The 19,717-nt window shown below is 42.8% G+C and overlaps 2 protein-coding genes across 5 annotated transcripts; one reads left to right on the forward strand and one right to left on the reverse strand.

Annotated features, from left to right (window-relative positions):
* Positions 1 to 418: 418 nt before the first annotated feature.
* On the reverse strand, positions 419 to 10,665 carry hpn (hepsin). The gene is made up of 12 exons (XM_080471888.1): positions 10,548 to 10,665; positions 3,761 to 3,868; positions 3,574 to 3,615; positions 3,370 to 3,499; positions 3,178 to 3,297; positions 3,004 to 3,044; positions 2,686 to 2,851; positions 2,403 to 2,593; positions 1,213 to 1,308; positions 929 to 1,071; positions 677 to 841; positions 419 to 544 (listed from the first exon to the last, which is right to left on the reverse strand). Exons 1-12 carry the CDS (start codon positions 10,582 to 10,584, stop codon positions 500 to 502), a joined length of 1,284 nt encoding a protein of 427 aa, XP_080328014.1. The 5' UTR covers positions 10,585 to 10,665; the 3' UTR covers positions 419 to 499.
* LOC308114756 (sialoadhesin-like) lies at positions 9,545 to 19,448 on the forward strand. 4 transcript variants are annotated; one of them, XM_080471884.1, is made up of 10 exons: positions 9,545 to 9,857; positions 10,436 to 10,516; positions 12,816 to 13,006; positions 13,074 to 13,216; positions 13,370 to 13,452; positions 13,539 to 13,744; positions 15,587 to 15,844; positions 16,614 to 16,919; positions 17,672 to 17,777; positions 18,440 to 19,448. In XM_080471884.1, the coding sequence occupies exons 3-10, from the start codon at positions 12,946 to 12,948 to the stop codon at positions 18,495 to 18,497; spliced, it is 1,221 nt and encodes a 406-aa protein (XP_080328010.1). In that variant the 5' UTR covers positions 9,545 to 9,857; positions 10,436 to 10,516; positions 12,816 to 12,945; the 3' UTR covers positions 18,498 to 19,448. The 4 variants fall into 4 exon arrangements, with proteins under 4 accessions (XP_080328010.1, XP_080328012.1, XP_080328011.1 ...); XM_080471886.1 differs by having other exon boundaries at positions 17,675 to 17,777; XM_080471885.1 differs by lacking the exon at positions 10,436 to 10,516 and having other exon boundaries at positions 9,693 to 9,857.
* The last annotated feature ends 269 nt before the right edge of the window (positions 19,449 to 19,717 follow it).

Below are 19,717 nucleotides of genomic sequence, written 5' to 3' on the forward strand. Positions count from 1 at the left end.
TGCAGCTGATTCCAGGTGACTTTGTTTGAAGGCAACATACAAACTGGACAGGAAGTCATAGATTATATGCTGTTATGCTGAATGTGTCTATAAATGTGGAAAACATCAGGAAAACCCTGTATAACCACGTCCTACAGCGATATTCACTAACTTCAATAGTCTGATTTCAACACTCAGATGTACTCATGCCGCCACCAGCTGAGAGCAAAGCATGTGTCCAGGATCGCAGCAGCTTAAAACAAGGTTTTCATGCAGTTGATGATAAGATTACTTTCCACAGACGTTAAGGATCTCTGGCAGATAAAGAATACTCAACAAAAGCTCAGAAAGTGAGCGATTCCTTGGTGCAATATTGTAGCAAGGGGGAAAGTTTGAAAGCACAAGAAGAGGGGAAGGTCACGTCCTGTCATTCCCCTCTGGGTGGCACGGACAGGTTCACAGTGTCACCGGCAGCTTCTATCCATACTGTCATCCAGAAGTAGACATAAATGCAGGAGCCTCAAGTTCGGGCCATTTTGTGAACACCTGGTGAGTTGTGATAGTTCTGATAGAAGAAAAGAGGAGAAATGAAACTGTGATTAATGGAGGCACTTCAGGATACGTATTTTTTCCAAATGATATGACGTCAGAGGCCCGCGATCAATAAAGCAGTGATCCAAGTCATCCTGACTCTCACCCTCATGGCTGTAGATATCCAGGGCAGGAATCTCGACACTCGAGTGTAAACTCCGGGTTTCTTGGCCATGGCGCAGCCGGTGCCCCAACTCACAACTCCCAGCAGCCGATAGCGGCTGTTCTTCGAGAGGCAGTCGTCTGCCACAAAGGGACCGCCGCTGTCGCCCTGAAACCAGGAAATGAGTTCTGGAGGTAAACGTCATGTTTGAGTTTCCTCATCAGAAACGCGACACACTGTGACCTGGACTCTGACCTGGCAGGCGTCCGTTCCTCCCTTCTCGAAGCCGGCACAAAACATGCTGGTGGTGATCTGGTTGTCGTAGTAATCCGGAGCGTTACAGACGGCATCGCTGATGATGGGCACGTTCGCTTCTTGGAGAACATCTGCTAATTGGCCTGTGGGGGGGGGGGGGGGAAATGTTGTAAAAAAAAAAATCAACAATTGTATTGACTTTGTTCAAAAAGATCTTTATAAATCCTGCTATTGTGAGTAAAGAAAACACCTCTGGTTCAACCAGTAATGAAATATATACTCACCATAGTAGCCGACATTCCCCCAGCCGGTCACCGTCCCAATCTGTCCATCTATTAGTCTCTGACCGTATGCTGGCAGACAAATAGGCTGGACGTACTCTATAAACACATAAAGTTAGTGCCATTAGTGCTCATTATAAAGTAGAATATTACTGGTTCTATTCCTGATGTGGTTTCCAGTCTTTTGTTGTCCCTGAATCTTTTGTTTTGCAGATCCCGTTTCCTTCTGTTACCTTCCTCACCAAAGACAATTAGGTAAACATCCGATGTGCAATAATGTTGTAAAGTATTGTGATAACAATCATACGATCTGTGATGAATCCAAAACGTTAAACATGTGAATGTCTGTGTGCTTTGAGACTGTTATCTGACAAATACCAGTGCCCTTTCTTTTGCTGCTTTTTTACACCAGCAGTGATTGTTTCAGATTTTTTGTTTTTACTTCCCACTGCACTCAGCAGTTCCTAATGTTCTTGACAATTGTTTTTTTTATTTTTCACTGGCATAATGCATGGAAACATAACATATCACAGTTTACTGAAGTGTTTGTGGTGTGTCTCTTGCACATGCTTTTATTGTGGAAAATAATACATTTGTGATATATTGTGCAGCTCTAAGGACAATATCTAACAACATGTAAGTTTAACAACAAAATAATAAATTACAGAAGAGACAAAGATCAGAGACAGACCTGGAAATGTCAAACAACCAATTTTATATTTTCTAAAGTACACTGTAGGATTATTTTGTCATTATAGACACCAAACACTAGATGTCAGACATGCTCATGTTAAACACAACTTTGCTTTCTGCTGCATGAGCAGAAACAATGAGCTGCCAGTATCTATGTCTGTATTTTGTGCGCAGACTTTAATTAAACTGTTTGATCACACAAAATCACAGTGAATGAAGTGCATGATAAACCTCATTCTCATCTCAGTAACTCACTACTGTCCCTGGTTCATAATTATACCACAGCATCACATTCAATTCCTTCATTTTTGCCAGTTTGTTGGACAAAGCGGAACACATGGACACTGTCGGCAGGATCTCATACAATCCTGCTATAATTATGTTGGATAAAAGCGCTTTCGTCCTACAAACCGAAACTGAGGAAACAAGAACCCTCAACAGCGGCTCCAGTCCTCCCTCTGTCCTCCTACCATCATCACACTAACAGAGGCGCTGCCTACCATTGAAAGTAAGCGGTTGAGTGAGCGCCAGAACGGCGATGTCTCTGCTGTTGTCGTCAATGTTGGCATCCACGAAGGGCAGGTAGCTGCTGTGGTAGACGATGGTCTTCACCTCCGCCACGTTCGCATTGACTGGTTTATTATAGATGGAGCCCAGCAGCACACGCCAGCGGTTAACGAAGCGATATCGCCTGAGAAGACGGAATGAAACACGTCAAAAACTCACAAACACACATCTGATGATGTACACCAAGACTTTTTCAGAGAGTTTCCAGTGACGTACTCTGGGAAACAGTGAGCTGCAGAAACGATCCAGCGGTTTGAGATGATGGATCCTCCGCACTGGTGAACGCCATCGTACTGCAAGCTGACCTGCCAGGGCCAGCTGCCCTGCCTGGCGTCCACACCGCCCACTATGCGGTCTGCAGCAAAGCTACGCCTGCCGCAGTCTGTCAGGAGGAGGACGAAACTAAAATTATACCTGGCAATAAGACAGTCTACAATCTCACACAAAATAACAAGCTGAGCGGGTGGAGGTGGGGTATAAGGTGTCTGTGTAGAAAGTGTGTCAGAGAGAACCAGAGTCGGCCTGTGGTCTTACCTTGGCACAACAGTGTGAGAACTTCCCTGCTCTCACAGTCACTGGAACAAAGAAGGACCGGAAAAAAACAAAAAACAAATCCAAGCTTAAGTAAGCGTTTCGACCAGTGAGGAGCGTAAAGAGCAACAGAGAGGACAGTGTCGTGGACAGGTAAACTGCTCAAGTGTGTGTTACCATGGGAACAGTGAGTCTTTGATTTTCTTGCCGTAGCTGAGCTCTTCCTTTCGGACGCAGAAAAACTCTCCGCCGTCGCCGCTGGCCTCTGGCACCAAGGCCACCGAGTAGTTCACCACGCTGGGAACACACGCACAGGCCTCAGCCTCGCGTCGCACCATGTCGAGGTTTATTCGTTTACGTTCGTCTCACCTCACAAATCCCACTTCCTCACAGCTGATGCTGGCTAAAAGCTCATTGGCCGGGGAGGAACACACCTGACGCCACCTCCTCTGAGTGGAGTCGAAGACCCGGAGACGCTGGTCGGCTGGATTTACCTGGACTGGAGGGAAAGATACAGAATTCAGTGGAAACGCCAGCTCGTGTTCCTCGTGAACTGAAGTCTCTCTTCCTCACCGTCGTACAACCCGGTGTCTTCTTCCATCGTGCAATATGTAACTACAGGGTGGTAACAAAACACAGCAAGTCAGTTTAGTCTGTTCAAAACACTTGACTGAGATTAGTTTTACATCATCGACAGAAAGCAAGTGAGCATGTTGCTCATGTTTGAATAAAGTGTGTCTGTGCGAGTGAAGCGTCTGACCTACGGCCCAGACGGCGGCTCCAATGGCTCCCAGTGTCATCAGTGTTATACAAACCCCGATCACTCGGCAGGGGGTCAACACACAGGTCAGAGAGATCCCCCTGCTCCCTGCACACACAAAAACAAACTTGACGGTTCGTGCAAATAGACAAATAGACAGAAGCAGACAAGCCTCTGAAATCATCAAAGTCGCTATTAAACAGTCGAGGAGCAAAAAGTATTCACCTGCAACACTGAGGCTCATATTCAGAAAAATAGAGAATTCAGACCGCCAGTGTTTAATTTGGACTGTTTGACCGTCATAAAAAGCAAATACCAGCAAGCAAATGCCCCGTTTTAGCTGACGAGCCGGAATTAAAGAAGCGTGCGGCACATTTCCTGGCGCAGACTGAAAAGTCCAAACGACACTGATCGAATCAATAGTCTAAAGTCGAGCATTTCTCCACAAGGCAAGAACAAACCTTTAAACTAGGATATAGTGCCATCTCTGTCCTGGAAACACACACACACACACACACACACGGTGTGTGTGTGTGTGCATACCCTCAAAACACATGTTATTCTCAACGTGTCCCTTTCTGCCCTCAGTCTCTTCCACTCTGGCAGGAGTTTGTCAACATGAAACTCAGAGTTACTGAAAACCTGCAAACTCGATCTGGCATCAGTGAAGATGTGCCAGTGTGCACCTTCCAGGACCACGCAGGCTGGCCCGCATGCACAAACATAACATTTCTGAACCTTTCTGTCTGCGCCGCCAGTTCCTCGTCCTTTAAACACGCTTTTATTTAACGAGAGCCAATCACTCAGTCATCATCGCCATCATCATTAACATGAAGGTTAGAGCAACAGAGCGAACAATAGCCGGAGGCCCGGGTTGCAACCCCTTCAACACAGAAACATCAAATCAGACGCCAAGACTGTAAATCTTCACGACAGGTGGAGTTTTATCAACTTCTACAAAGAGAATGTTCAATCACGTTTTCACACAATTGGTCCAACTGAATATTGGGATCAATTGTTCAGCATCTTGTACGGGTATTTCATTGATAGTTGGTTTAATGGATTCATTTCCAAAGATCAGTGTTTTTTCTAACAGGGGCAGCACGTGAAGCTTCACTTCCAGACTTCCTCTCTGGAAAGAAAAAAAAGTGGGGACGTTTCTTTAAATGTTATTTCCAAAAGCAAACGGGTTTCGTTTGGATTGCACAAATGGTGGTCCCGCCGGGTGTTTGATGTTGAAGTTGGACGTTAAAGAGAGATTGTTCCAGTATATGGCAGACGTCCATTCATCCATCCATCCATCCATCCATCCATCGTCTCTCCAGCTTTCACCGGTTCAGGGTCACAGGGCGTTGGCACAGATCCCAGCTAACTGAAAGTAAAGGGAGTGTACTGAACACCCTGGACGGGGCACCGGTCCATCACAGGACAAACACACAGAGACAGACAACCACATATTTGTGAAGAAACAGTTGTGCGTTACAAATTAGGATTTCTCTTGGAAACAGAGCTCTTCATCCTGGCTGGAATACCTCAATATGTTGGAATATACTCAATCACATCTGTACTCTGAGGCAGCAACAACAGTTCCGTCTACAATGATAGAGCCATAGCTCTGCACCTGAACTACTAAATACAGACGTCATTTGCTGAAATGTTGAAGTTATTGGTCATTTCTAACGTGTGTTCTCAAACAATTAAAGCTTTTAATCAGATTAATCACAGGGTTGTGGATTAATTTCGATTAATCACTATTAAATATAATTGATTTTCAATTTATATTAATCACGTTTTATTTAGCATGAGCAAACTGACTCAAGAAAGAAGAGAATATATCTGCACTTAACGTGTTTAATATTAAACACCCTTAATAGTTCATAATGAACATTTATTCACGTTAATGTGGCCCAGTTCCTCCTTGTTCAGCAGCTACTAAGACAAACTAACTTGTTGACATTGTTTTGGAGGACAGCTGAACGCTTCTTCTTCTTCTTTTTCACCTGGGGTCACGAAGCTGCACCACCTCCACCTATTTAAAATGTTGTTGCATCTGAGAACAGTGGGCAGAATCCCTGACTCACGTTTGCTTCATGTTAATGTGACATTTTAAGCTGGAAATGCTTCAATGAAAACCAAATTCCTTCCTACAGAGTGTGTATAATACTTTATATCAGTCCACTGTTCCTTCTCGGGGATATTCTTTACTCAGATTTCCCATCGAGAGGGCCAAACATGCCGTTTAGTGACGGCAAGTCTCCTCTGACAAACTGTCCAAGATGTGTTGTCAGAGACGTTTAAGGGATTTTGAGTCGTCCTGCGTTGCAGAAGGGTGATTGTGTTAAAAAGACGATGGATTAATCTGCATTAACACTTTCATTCAGACAGCCCTTTCTCCAACGCCTCAGAATAATCTTGTCTGTTCATCAATACGAAGCTCACTTGCTCATGTGGAATTGTTTGTCTTTCTGTGAAAGTGCCTTGAAAGGACTGAGTTGTATTTGGCACTATAGAAATAACATTTAATTGAAAACACTTATGGAAGATAGTTTAACCATAAAAGAAATGTGTTCACTACACAACTAAGACCAGCAAGACTGTGATAACAATACAGATGAACCAGGAAACACCTGGAGATACTGTGGGTATAGCAGCGTTCCCAAATCAGAAAAACAAAAACATTCAACATGGCGTCCTGCTTTGGACTCTTACCTCTCGCCTCGCTATGATTAAAAAAGTTAAAATATCTGTGCTTATGTGGTCTGCCTTTTTAAATGTAAGTGGTTACATTAGACACTAAAACACTGTTTTTATAAGCTTGGACACGCCTGAATGCTGCATTTCTGGATGCACAAGACGAAACCAGGTCTGTTTTCGTAGCTTACAGGATCCTCTTCTCTGTGTTTTCATTGCTTGCATGAAGCGACAGCAGGAATGACAAGGAGGCAGTGTTTTCCAAACCCTGCCGGACTGCTGGTTGTATTTTGAGGGTGTTATCAAGAAACCCGATAGTGGTGCGGACCTACTAATCCAATGACCTTAACCCTTTTCACCGCTATCTCCTCAGATCTACAGTGTCTCTCTGAGTTGACTGCTTTTCCCTGAAAATGACCTCCATTTTCTCCTCTTCTCCTCCCTTTCCTAACCTGTCTTCACCTCCTCCTCGGGGTTTCCCTACATGCTCTCGGTCAAACACAGTGAAGCTGCTGTTGTTCTTTTGACATTCGATAGAGGCCGGGGCATGCCGCTCGCACGAAGGACAAAATACGGACAGAAACTTGTAAAGTGAGAGACAAGTGACTCACTATTAGTGTGAAACATCCACGGCACCTATGATGGACGGGACATTCCACGCTCGTCTCCGCTCTCCCACATTGGGCTTTGCTGGAATAACCAAAACCTTTCCCCAACACCTCGGTGCTTTTACCGATACACACCTACACCCATGCTGCTTGTTGCTCAGATCCTTTTGTCTTCCCTTTTCCTACGTTTGTACCGACGCTGCACACGGTCCAGTCTTAAGAGGACAGAACAAACGCTCCATTGTATTAAAGGTCTACCTGAGACCGCCGAGTGGCCATTTGTGTTGTGAAGGAGGGGGTGCTGGGAAGTCACTGTGACGAGTTTCCGAGAAAAATCGACGTCCCAGTTTTTTGAACAATCAGTCGCATACGTTTTCTGATATATTTCTCTATCAGGTCACAGTGTTTTCATTCATTAACCCTTTCACTGATGGAGCGAATGATTTTTCGAAATCTTTAAAGCTGTAGAACAGGGATGCCAAATGTAAGGCCCGTGGGCTGAAACCGACCAGCAAGAGGCTCAAATCCGGCCAAAACACCAAGCAAATGGTAAACACTTCAAAGAAAACACAGATTTGTTTTTAGGGCTAGGCGATTTGGCCTAAAAAAACAACAACAAAAAAACATTTTTTTTTAAGAAATATTCCAGTTTTGATTAAATTTGCAATTTCTTTTCTCAATGAACTTAAAAATGACTGCAGCCATCAGAAATATTGTCAAAAGTGCAACTTTTATTGCTGCGATTGTCCTCAGAGGTAAACTGCATATAAACAATCCCCAAAATAAAATTCAACAAATCCAAGCTTTAAACAGGTTTATGCAAAAGTGCAACAGCAACTACAATCGATTAACTTAATTGACTAAATTAAATGTTTTGTCCGGCCCTCATTTTTATTTATAAACAAACTTCCTGAGAGTAGCGACACAACATCACAGTGAGATATCGGTGATGCTGCCATGAAAGCTGGCAAGCTCGTTGCTATCGAACTAGCCTCAAAGCCATGCTGGCAGGGTGAGTTTGTAAAAATACCCATAATGCAACAGCGAGAGGGGAAGATTTCTGGACATTTCACTGTATTTTGCACCATACGGTGTCATTACCACTGGCTTTACACTGAGATTGCAGTAGGTTTCTGTAGTAATTATTTGGTTTTGTGAAAATATCGACATTCTCCTCACGTATACTCTGAACCACTACAAAGAAGAACTTTTACCAGCCCAGTCCACTCCAGAGGGAGTTGGGCTGCATGCAGCTCCTGAAATAAAATGCATTTGACAGTAGAAGTGTCCTCAACTCCCAACATGAGGCAGTTCTTCAATATTACAATGTGTTTCTGACAGGAGTGAGAACTTCATGCTCCAAAGTCTATCCTGTGATTGGACAGAAGAAGAATATAGTAATTACAAAGCTCTACTTGCTTCCTTTCATGTGGTTGTATAATTGTTTTTAGAGACGATAATGGTCCCGAGGTTTGGGTAAATCACAGAGAAACTGCCGACCCACCAGAGTGTGACAGGGTAGTTTGTTGCTATGGTGTGTGTCAATGTGTTGCAGTGAATAAGGCTGGCATCAGAAGTAAGAATGACTCAACATACACTGTGTGTTCCTCATCCGCACACACAGTTTCTACATTTAATGGTAGACGATTTCTGCCTCCCGTCCATGACTCCCTTTGTCCTCATCGTGATGGACGGTGGGAGGGAAGCCCGCCGCTTCACCAGCAGCCACATGAAATGGGTAGCTATAAACCTTCTCTACAAACACAATCGAACACCACTGAGAGGAGTTGTTTCGTGTCACTAAAGGTGTATTTGCCCAGTAATATTCATTTTGTTTCAACGAGTTTTCTGGGAAAGCTTAAATCTGAAAATCTGACACAATTTCCAAATGTGTCTCAAAAGTTTCTCCAAGTGAAAAAATAAATAAACAAAAAGCTCTTCTGTTTGACCCCCCCCTCGATCTAGGTTGATGTTTAATAGGCCTTCTGATCAGCTCCACGCTTCACCGCAGGAGCAGCGTCTTCCATTCTCTGTCAGTTGGACTTTGAGATTTAAAAACTGCTCTCCAATGAGAAACATCAGGTTTAGGCGTGCGTGAGCTCCTTCTGAAAATGTCACATTAAGTTGAGCTCGAGCAAGACGGAGACCTCACACACACACACACACACACACACACACACACACACACACACACACACACACACACACACACACACACACACACACACACACACACACACACACACACACACACACACACACACACACACACACACACACACACACACACACACACACACACACACACACACACACACACACACACACACACACACACACACAGAGGAAGACAGAGGCTTTGACTCATACGTGTTTTGGTTACCATGGAGAACTAGTCAATATACAAACAACAACAGTGTTCAGTAAACATCAGTGTGATCATGAAGAATTATTCCTCTGTGTGACCGGGTTTCCCAACTTGTTCATACATGTCAGCTTCTGAAAATAGACGGCCCACATAATCTCAGCTCAGACCCGAGCAAAACAAAGCCACGCCACGTGTGCCGCCACTCCTAAACTCCTCGGTGACTTTATTGTAATTGCACATAGTAAAACCCCCGGGGTGATTCACTGCGTCTGGGACGACTCCTCTCCTCGGTCAGGAAGCAGAAGCTGACAGAAGCAAACGTCTGCCGAGACGCGAGCCGCGGCAAAGGCAGTGAACACGAGGACGTGGAAGCATGTGGAAGTGATTCTCAGCTGGAGACAACAGAGCTTATTGTGTTGTGAGATGTACGGTAAGCGTCTGCTCGTTTATGTCTTGAGTTTACGTATGCGGTGGAAGTTGTAGCAAAACAACTATCTTTTGGGAAAAAAGAGAACTCCGAGATGAAATGTAAATTTAAGAAGCTCTCAGGTTTGACATGTTTATGAGTGTGAACACAGCAGACACCCTCCACACGGGCATAACTTGCTTTCTAATGACACTAAAAGTCACGTTGTCGTTCGCTCCTTTACCGCGGCTTATGACTGGCAGTAAACTAAATGGGAGCCATAAAGCCGCTTCATCATCACATCAGCTGATGTCAACAAACAGAAAGCGTGTCACTATTACTACCCTGTATTCACAGTGAGTACTTGGTTAATAATACGTCGAGGATTGTGTTGCAAACTGTGATACTCCTGACTCCATTATAACCTCATTATCGTAATAAGTGAGGGAGATCTTACATCCGGTCCAAGCCCTTGTTCTAGAAGCTGAACAACAAACCTCGAAAATAAATCCAGTGAACATCAGAGGGACGCAGGGCAGCTTGGAACAAACCAGTTAATGGTTAACTGTGGAGTGGTCTGATGTCTGTTCTCAAACACACAGGGCAGGCAGCGTGTACTGCAGCGTGACCAGCATGGCTTTCTGATGGGCGCACGCGGGACTTTGGAGAAAGGAAACAGGAATGTATGTGCAACATGTGCACTCAGTCGCTCACCCATCTTCCCTTCTGTCACCACTTTTTCAGCATACATCTGTGCACGATAGGAAGCGAAGGGCAGCAGGAGACAATGATGATGATCCTGTCCTCCTTCCTGTCTTCTCGCCTTGGCAAATTGTTCGCAGTTCTTTTTTGCCTGGTGACATAACATCGAGGCACCGTGAGACACTTTGGCGAACATATTTCACTAAAGGAACTGATTTTGTTTCTCGCTGTCATTTAATAGTACGACTACACTTCTACGGCTGATACTTTGCTTAATAAGACATATAAATTAGTTTTCCATTACATAACTGATCATATCGGACAGCCAGTTATTATCATCATCATTATTATTATCAATAATAATAATAAGTGTTAGTGTTCAAACTACTATAAGAAGATCGAGCCTTCAGGGCAAATTGTTGACAGTCATTTTGTCTGGTGACATAAAATCAAGGCTGTCATACCTGACATTTTAAACTTTTGGAACAATATTCTCTACGACACATAAATACTAAAAATGTTGAATACCTTGCGATATTAAAATATATTTAAAGGTGAGAGAATGAAGTAGAAAAAGATTGAAAAAGAGCTAGAAGAGAAGAAAACCATTAAATTTATCAGATAGTCTGAACTAAATAAAAATTATAAATTACATAAATAGACTGAAGGTGAGGTTCTTTTTAGTTGTTTTTTTAAATAAGTCGATATGTAATACACATTTAGCTTTCCAGCCCTGTCAGTTAGACCTTCCTTATAAATTTAATGATATAACGCACTGAGGTTTATAGAATATTATAGAAATGCTTTTATTAATCCTGGAGGAAAATTCTTTATTTGCTTCTTCTTTTTCTTGCATAAAGATAACTGATTTAGTTTCTAGCTTTAAACCCCAGTTTAAATTACACTTCTTCTTGGCTGATACACAGCTCAGTAATGAGACAAAGACGTTTTACATCTAACCCTAGACATTACAATAGTTTCCCATTACATAATTAATCATTATTTCTAAATCAGAATTAGAAGAAAGTCGGGCCTTTCATTTAACTCCAGACAAATGGAGTCAAGTTCAAATAAGACAAATGAGATGAGATAATGTTATGAGAGATTCAATAATATTCAATAATGTGCGTTTAAAAAGGTTTATAATGAGATGTGTTGGCCCAGGTCCTGCTGGTACAGAGATGGTTAAATGGGTTCAACAGACTGAAGGGCATTAAAAAAAAAAAGTTCACAACGACAAAAATTAAAATGCTCAAATGAAGTGAAACATTCAATTACTTTAAAATAATTGTCAGCGAGGTTGCACGTATTTATGAGATTTGATAATAGTTACAAAATAAGATATTTTTTTTCTTTCCACAAAATGTCTCACCTGTCTTTCTTCGCAGCAGGTGGAGCTCCAACTTCCAAATCAGACAAACAAAAAAAAAAAAAAAATTAAAATCCAACTTTGACACTTAGAAATTAAAACCAAAAACCCAGAAGCGTCAGCTCAGACGCCACCTCGTCTCAACTCAATCCAACTTGAGTGTAAATCTCTCCCAGGTGACTGAACCCCGGAGAGTCAAAGAAAACTGTCAAAGTCGTTTGTGTCAACCGAAACCTCCGGTGCCCATTTCTAAGAGAAAGAAGAGAAACATCTGGACGCTGGGAGACGCAGCCGGAGGGGAGAGTGTCGGTGGTCGCTCCTGTGGTCTGTGCTGGTCAGAGGAGCGGCTCGCGACTCTGCAGCGGGAGGGGGGGATGATGACGTCAGCGGGCACGAGGGCCACGCACACCTGACGCAGCTCGAGCAGTTTCAATTGACATTCAATTGACAGGAAGTTTAAAAAAACAAAAAATTAATTTCACTTAATTTCTGTAGCGGCAACCACACAGTCATTTTAAGACACTTTTAGAGAGATTAAACAAAAAAAACAAAAAATAATATTTCACATGAGCAAATAGAAGAGACTGTTGAAAGAAAAAGTTTAAGAGGAAGAAACCTGCAGAACCAGACTCAGAGGTGGAGGATTTCTGCTTTTTCAGTTGCGGTTACAAGACAAAATTCGAGAAAAGTGTAGAACAGACAGGAGGGATTCAAACCCAGGTTGGGGGAGGATGTAGGGCTTGTAAGGGGGGATTCTATTTCTGCGGCCTGTGATGCTTCACAAGTATTTACCCACGAACCAAGAGAATAAAAACTTGCAGGGTTCACTCTCCTGCACTTCCACACACATGAAGAAACATTTAAGTGTTGTAAGTTCCCATTACTGATGTAAAGACTTGTCAACACCACAGTCTCTGATTGGCGGAGGATATAAAAAGGGAAGCTGAGAGATCTGACCAGACTGTCTTTGCTCTGGAGGAAGCACACGCTTCACTAACAAGCATCAAGAGAGCGAAGGCCAACGAAGGAGAGCAGGCGACCATGAAGATGCATGGCGGCGCAGCGTGGGGCTGCTGCCTGCTGCTGACACTTTCCCTGAAAGGCAAGTATGTGTGAAACTTTTTCAACAATGCATTGTGGGAGTATAATTTATATCTGTTGTTCCTCAGGTGTTCTTGCTGGTGACTGGTCAGTTCGTCTCCCCTCGGACCCAATCTGTGCTGTGACTGGCTCTTCGGTGGTCCTCCCTTGTTCCTTTGACTTCCCCCGGAGCTCTGATGCAACCAGGGGAGAGGGGCAGCGCTCTGCTCAGGTATTTCAATAAAGGAGACATTGTTAACCGTTGCAGCTCCTCCTTCCTGGAATCTGCAACCGGGAGCGAGAGATATCAGCTCATGGAGGAAAAAAACTCAATGAAAGCTTTGCTTGAGCGCTTTGAGAGGAACTCTTCATTGTGTTTTGTCAGGATGGAGGAAGAGTAGAGGAAGAACAGATCAGAGTTTTATCCGTGATGTGGTGCCTTGAACACAGTCAGTGTATCACACCAAGGTAAGACTAATAGAACGACACACCAAAACCACAAATGAAAGCTCTCATTCCTCCGCCCGGCCCCTCTGTCCATCGCTCTGCTTCAGGTACGTGTTCCACAGCGCCGGCATTTCCCCAGAGCCGTCCTACCAGAACAGGGTGGAGTACCTGGGACAAGCTGGATCCAACAACTGCTCTCTGAGGCTCTCTGATCTGAGACGGTCGGACAGTGGAAACTACGTCTTCTACCTCGTCACCAGCCACCCCACCCAGAAGATGCCAGGGCAGAGCGGGATTCAGCTGCTGGTGGCTGGTAAAGATATATTCCAAACATACAGTTATTTCCCCCTTTATTACCATGAACAGTGAGTCTTTCTCTGCTGATAATAAAACACTTTATATCGTAGTCCAGTTAAATCAGCTTGTGTGAACAAACTTCTTCACATAACTTTGTTTCACGGTTGCGACATGCCTGTCTGCTGTTCAGTCTCACTGTACTTCTGAGAAGTCATCACTGCTTTGTTCCTTATTTTCTTTCTATTTTCTGATCAAATAGTTCTCTAGATTTTTCTGGTCCAGCCAGGTGCTGGTGACCGCTACCGCTCAAGAGACAACACACAACTTTAGTTTTGATAGATTACATTTCAGGATTAGCCGTCAACATTAACCAGAGACAGTTTCCTCTGACCCAAACCTTTGGCACTTTGAGCTATTTGTGGAAAAGCAGAACTGAAACTGACCCTCGCTTGTAAGCATGACTTAATGACATTTTAGATGATATCAAAGTCCCATTTTAAACCACTTTGACTCGCTGGATATGACGCCGCGTCTGTTTTCAAAGTATTCCCACATGAAAAAGCAACCAGCTCATTTAGTTATTTAGACGTTGTTCTTCCACCACAAAGTGATGAGTAATTACTGAAAAGAAGACCGTGTTCAGTCATTCTGTTGTTTTGCTCTTCCTTCTTTCTGTGGGATCTGTTTGTATTCGAGTTTCAAAACCCCAATAAGTGCTTTAACAGCAGCCAATAAATGAAACTACATAAACCGCACGAAGATCTGATGGATTTTGTAAAGGAAAATACCTTCATGACCACAAAATAGCACAACAAACAGGAGACAAACTGACATAATCATATGATTTTGAGGTCGACAAATCACCACAATGTCTTAATTCAAATGTTTCTTTATACATGAATAAAAACATGAAAGGATCTGCTGATCAGTGGGGACCAACCAGAGGGGCGCCACCCCCACAGGGAAGGAGGCACTAAAGATTAAATGGGGATTGAAAAGCCCTATTTATTATAAGGAGTATAATGTTCATTTTATGTTTTAAAAACTGGTGAATTAGTATTTACTTCATTTATGACACCAAAACTACCAAGTTCAAGCATTTACATTAAAAGAATATTATTTATTTATAAAATGTTGATAAAAAAAAATAAAAAATACCCCAAATATACTCATACAGCGGGGGTACGAGGTTCCTTCTACAGTTTTTCTAATTCTTCAGCGTGTGGTTGATTGTCGCAAGGGTTAAAATAGTAAATAAATCTGTGTCCCTTGAAAAAAAAGGATGGAGAAGCAGACTTGGGATCTAATATTTGCTGGTTGGATTCCCACAGTGGGACCTTGAGCAACACCCCTCATCTCACCCGCTCCACACCACTATGCCCACCGCTCCCAGTAGGATAGGTCAGATCTGGAGAAAGGGCCAAGTGGTGGCCTAGAGAAGAAGTGGACTTGAGATCAGAAGTGTGCAAGTTTGAATCCCAGTGCTGAAGTGTCACCACTGTGGGTCCCTGAGCAAGACCCTTGACCTCCATCACCACCCAATCTAGCTGGCCACCACATTGTAGAAATAGGATAAGTAAAGATTATTAAAGTGTTACTTTAGTATATAACACTGGAATGCTTTAAAGTTATTTGAGAAATCTGATTAAATAACAGAAATTTGTTGCCAAGATCCCAAAGTAGAGTTTCATATTGTGAGTTTTATCTGAAAAATTACTAAAAACTTAAAATGATATTTGAGCATTCCTGACAAAATCATTCCTGAAGGACTCTGCCATGCAATAATACAAAAAAAAAAGAACAATTTATGTAAAAAATAGCAATTGAATCTTGTAAAATGTATTTCTCTGTTCCATAGATTCCTCCGATGAAGTGACAGTGCTGGCAAGTCCGTCCTGTGGCATCAGTGAGGGTGAAGCTTTGCGTCTGGCCTGCTGCAGCCCCGCCGCCGGCCCCCAGGCCCGCCTCACCTGGTACAACAGCTCCAGCCTGACACACAGTGGGCAGGTGTGGAAGATCGCTGCAGCCACGTCCGATCAGTCCGGCAGCTTCCACTGTCAGGTACAGACGGATGATGAAGTGCGGAACTCATCACTGCTGAGCATTGATGTACAGTGTAAGTGAAGTTTCAGGTCTGATTTTGAATTTATTACGTGGAAATGCACTATGATGTACATGAATCCTTCCGTATGAACAATCCCGAGGGGAGGCTCTGCTTGAGGCTGCTGCACTTTCAACATAGGACCCTTTAGCAACCGATGACGTGATCATTTTGAGCAGTTTTAGATGTAATAAAGTCAATAATGTAATAACTGATTTCATGTTACGCTGCTATTTGCTTGTTATTCCAATATTAATGTGTCATTACAAACCCTCAATATAAATAATGTAGTAATACATGAATACGTCAGAATTTCTTCAAAACAAAATATTTTATTGCAGTTTTTGTGCAGTTATCTGATCAGAAACAGGCGTAGTGAATGGCTTAGTTGAGATATTTGCTCATTGAGGATAAATGCTTTTCTATTTTTTCCTACATTATTGGCTTTATTACATTTTAAATGTCCCAAATAATTATGCCATTAGCAGAGATTACGTTACTGGCCATTATTACATTATAGGTTTCTACAGCCCCTTAAAAAAAACTAGTTTTTTCATCATTCCTTAGTCGTATTTCTTGATGATTGTGTAGAAGCCACATACCCCTGCTATAAAACTACATTTTTCATTAGCGTTTATATGCTTGCATCAATGTCATGACATTAAAAAATAAACTTTCTGAAAGGATGAAGCGTCTTCATCCAGTTTGACCTCAATAACTGCTTTGATCATCTCAACAGACATGAGTCCTCATGTGACTGACCTTCGGTGTGTCTTCTGTCCAGACTCTCCTCGAAACACCACCGTCTCGATCTCCCCTCCCGGCGAGCTCCAGGACAACCTCCCCGCGACTCTGACCTGCAGCAGCAACGCCAACCCGCCCGTCCACACCTTCCTGTGGTACCGGGGGGCCGCGTGCCTCGCCACAGCAGACAGAAGCGTCCATCGAGGGAGGCGGTCCAGAGCCACGGCGGCAGGCAGAGGCCGGAGCAATGCCAGCATCGCTGTGGACGAGTACGGGCAGCACTGCTGCGTCGCTCGAAACACACATGGATCCCAAACCAGTGCTGTGATACTCCGGAACTCAAAAGGTGGATATGATGTACAGCCTGAGCGTCTCACTGCCTAAAGCTAAACGTTTTCAAGTCATGAGGTTCCTTTGTGACCCAGTTGTAGAGGCGATTGACTTTATATTAGGGGGGGTGACAAACTCCTTTTAGTTCAGGGACCTCATGCAGCCCAGTTTCATCTTGGATGAGCCAGACCAGTAAAGAAAAGTGACATAATATCCTGTAAATTTGAATTTTGAAGTGTTTCTGTGTCGTGCTGCAGAGTATATTAAGAGTATGAAAATGTGTATATTTTCACAAAACCAAACAATTACTATAGAAAATGACTTCATTCTCAATATGAAGCCAATTTTGATGAAACCTCGTGATGCAAAACAAAAGGCTTGTTTGCTCTCGATCTATTATGGCAGCATCACAGATATCTCAGCTCAGGTCTCTGTGTTGTGTTGTGTTGTGTTGTGTTGTGTTGTGTTGTGTTGTGTTGTGTTGTGTTGTGTTGCTACTCCTTGGAAATGTGTTTAAAAAAAATCAATGTTTGAAAAGGTCACAATTTGCCTGGCGGTGTGGCGGGCTGGATTAGAGCCTCTTGAGGGCCGGTTTTGGCCCACAGGCCTCATGTTTGGCACACCTACTTTACGTCAAAATATTTAATTTTCTCTACACCTTCAGCTATAAAAAAAACAAACAAACAAACTACATTACATTTTAGCTCTTTGAATTCCAGATGTTTATTCTTCAGGATACAAAGAATTTCTCTGCTTATTTGTTCACAGCAGCAGTGACCCCGTCTGTCTCCGCAGCCAGTAAAGCCGTCCTCATTGCAGTGACCATCGGGATCCTTCTGGCTCTGATTGCCATAGCTGTCTTTTTCATTTCAAGGTGAGACTCGTGCCGGGACGATATGAAGCGCAATTCAACTTTAACTGCGCACAAAGACAAAGTCAGATTAAAAGGGGTCACATTATACAGATTTTCAACACTTTCACTTTGGTCTCGTTCCAAAAACGTTGTATTCAAAGTTTATTTTCCTTGATTTTCCTCCATTTGAATATTGGATCATAGGAGCTACATTCAGAATCTGCTGTGTCTGTGTGAGCTGGACTGGCTCCGCCCACACATGCCCACCTTGAGAAGAGGGGGAAGTACTTCCTCTCGTGGTGCCATGTGCCAGAGCAGAGCTGCCTAATTGTGGGAGGGTCAAAGGGAGGACGTACCTTGATTGTGATTGGCTAAACCCCCGATGACACTATATAGGGTTTGATTTCTGATTGGCTCGTCGGAGCAACACACTTCTTAAAAATTGAAACCAGCCAGGGAGAGAGGGGACAGACTTTCTTCACTTCTGGGACGTCATTCCAGGAATGGGGACGATTATTACTGTTGGAAAACCGTTAGAAAGTGAATTTTGCATAATATGACCCCTTTAACAAAATGTCGTTCAATAAGCTAAAGTTTATAAGTGATTTGTTTAAGTGAATTCTTTTCAAGAATGATATTGATAAAGATTTGAGCTTATATATTTTCTTATCTCATGTTTTCAGGAGACAGAAATCATCCAGACACCAGTCATACGTCCTCGCTGCAACAAGATCCATTTAACCTTAAAGAAACATTCGATCCGGGACTATTCTCTTCTAAAGTGACTTTGCAATAGACGAAAAAGATATTTACATTTTGCAAAAGCAACTCAGGAAATAATACTCAAGCGACTAAGTCCAAATTTACTCCACAACCTCCTGACATGGCTGCGCTAGTCTTTAGCCTCGGTTAAATAAGCCTTCGACTGAAACCAAGTGAACAGAAGGAAGAAGAGGAGTAGGACTGTTGATGATGGCACCAGATCACACAAATAACATCCAAACCTGCAAATCAGAACTGTGGATTCATGCTTTTATAGCAGCGAGCAATTTAATGTCGACAGCATAATTTCAAAGGAAAAAAAAACCTGTCCTGTTGGCTCTTCGCTGCCTGATCACTTGATGTATTTGTTTACATGGATTTTCTCATGCAAAAGCAAAATGCAGCTGAAATCGGCAAGAGAAAACAGTTGATCTTGTAACCATAAAGCTTTTTTTGTGCGGCATGATTGAAGTAAGAGATGTGAATTTGAGTATTTCACTATTTATGAGGACAAACATCCTTAGTTGTTGCTTTCAGTGAAAAACTTCATTTCAGGAAGTTTTTCACTGCTGCTCTTAATGTCAAAGTGAGAATCAGAGGCCTGTGTGTGTGTGTGTGTGTGTGTGTGTGTGTGTGTGTGTGTTTGAGTAAACTCCTGCGTGTGATAAGAAGTGTAACACTGAGCAGGGCTGGAGGAGAACGCAGGAAGGATAAAAACCAGGAGGACAGTGACTCCGACACCGGCAGGACTTTACAAACAAAAAGCCTATTTTTAGAATTTTTGCTATGATGTTTTTTTTTTTTATATATTAAAAAAATGACACACGCTTGTCTTTTATCGAGTGACCCGGTGAATGAAACAAACAGTTAACTCTCAACAACACTGTCCAACTAACATCAACAAATAAACAACCCAACATGGTTAACGTGAAAAAAAGAAACTGACCTTATGAGCATTTCAAATCTTTTGCCACAAGTGATGCATCATGGGAGCGATCGCCCAGTTTAAAGGGACAGTTCAGATAAAATAAATCTGATTAATTAATGAGGAAAATTACAAGTGTGGACAAAAACATTTTAGGTCAACACCACAAATATCACTAATAATCATAAATACACATATTTATTTCAAGACAGACACTTAGTGGAATTGAAAAGAAAGGCAGATGCAGGAATCTGGACATATTTCCTTATTGAGA

Source organism: Lipophrys pholis (assembly GCF_963383615.2).
Source record: "Lipophrys pholis genome assembly, chromosome: 9".
NCBI lineage: Eukaryota > Metazoa > Chordata > Actinopteri > Blenniiformes > Blenniidae > Lipophrys > Lipophrys pholis.